At 51.7% G+C, this 422-nt stretch overlaps 1 protein-coding gene across 1 annotated transcript in view; it reads right to left on the reverse strand.

Annotated features, from left to right (window-relative positions):
* Positions 1-214: 214 nt before the first annotated feature.
* Positions 215-422, reverse strand: part of LOC102855038 (keratin-associated protein 12-1-like) — a 39,877-nt gene continuing 39,669 nt past the window's right edge. Inside the window, exon 3 of the mRNA XM_006898417.1 lies at positions 215-348. Coding sequence (XP_006898479.1) covers positions 215-348 — 134 coding nt within the window. The remainder of the gene's footprint in view (positions 349-422) is intronic.

The following is a 422-nucleotide window of genomic DNA, read 5'->3' on the forward strand; positions in this document are numbered from 1 at the left end:
TGAGACCATGGCTTTGGGACAAATAACAAAGAGATTTTAGTTACAGAGCAGAGAAATTTATTTTTTCTTTTCTTATGTTACTAAACTTTCATGGATAAGAAAGGTGCAAGGTGTAGAATCCACCACGATTCAAGATGTGGAAGAAGCCTAGTCATTGGAAAAACACAAAGGTTTTAGGGATCAGCAGCAGTCAATCGAGTGTTCAGATGACTTGCTAGCAGCAGGCAGGAGTGCTACAGGAGACAGGTCTGCAGATGAGGGTGGGGCGGGAGGGCTGGCAGCAGAGGGAGGACTGGCAGGAGGGGGCCACGCACACGGTGGGCTTGCAGCTCACAGGCACACAACAGGCTGGGCTGCAGGAGGAGGCCTGACCACAGGACACAAGACTGCACGGGGACTGGCAGCCACTGGAGCAGCAGCTG

Source organism: Elephantulus edwardii, unplaced genomic scaffold, assembly GCF_000299155.1.
Source record: "Elephantulus edwardii isolate Elephantulus edwardi_28Jun2011 unplaced genomic scaffold, EleEdw1.0 scaffold00228, whole genome shotgun sequence".
In the NCBI taxonomy this organism is placed as follows: domain Eukaryota; kingdom Metazoa; phylum Chordata; class Mammalia; order Macroscelidea; family Macroscelididae; genus Elephantulus; species Elephantulus edwardii.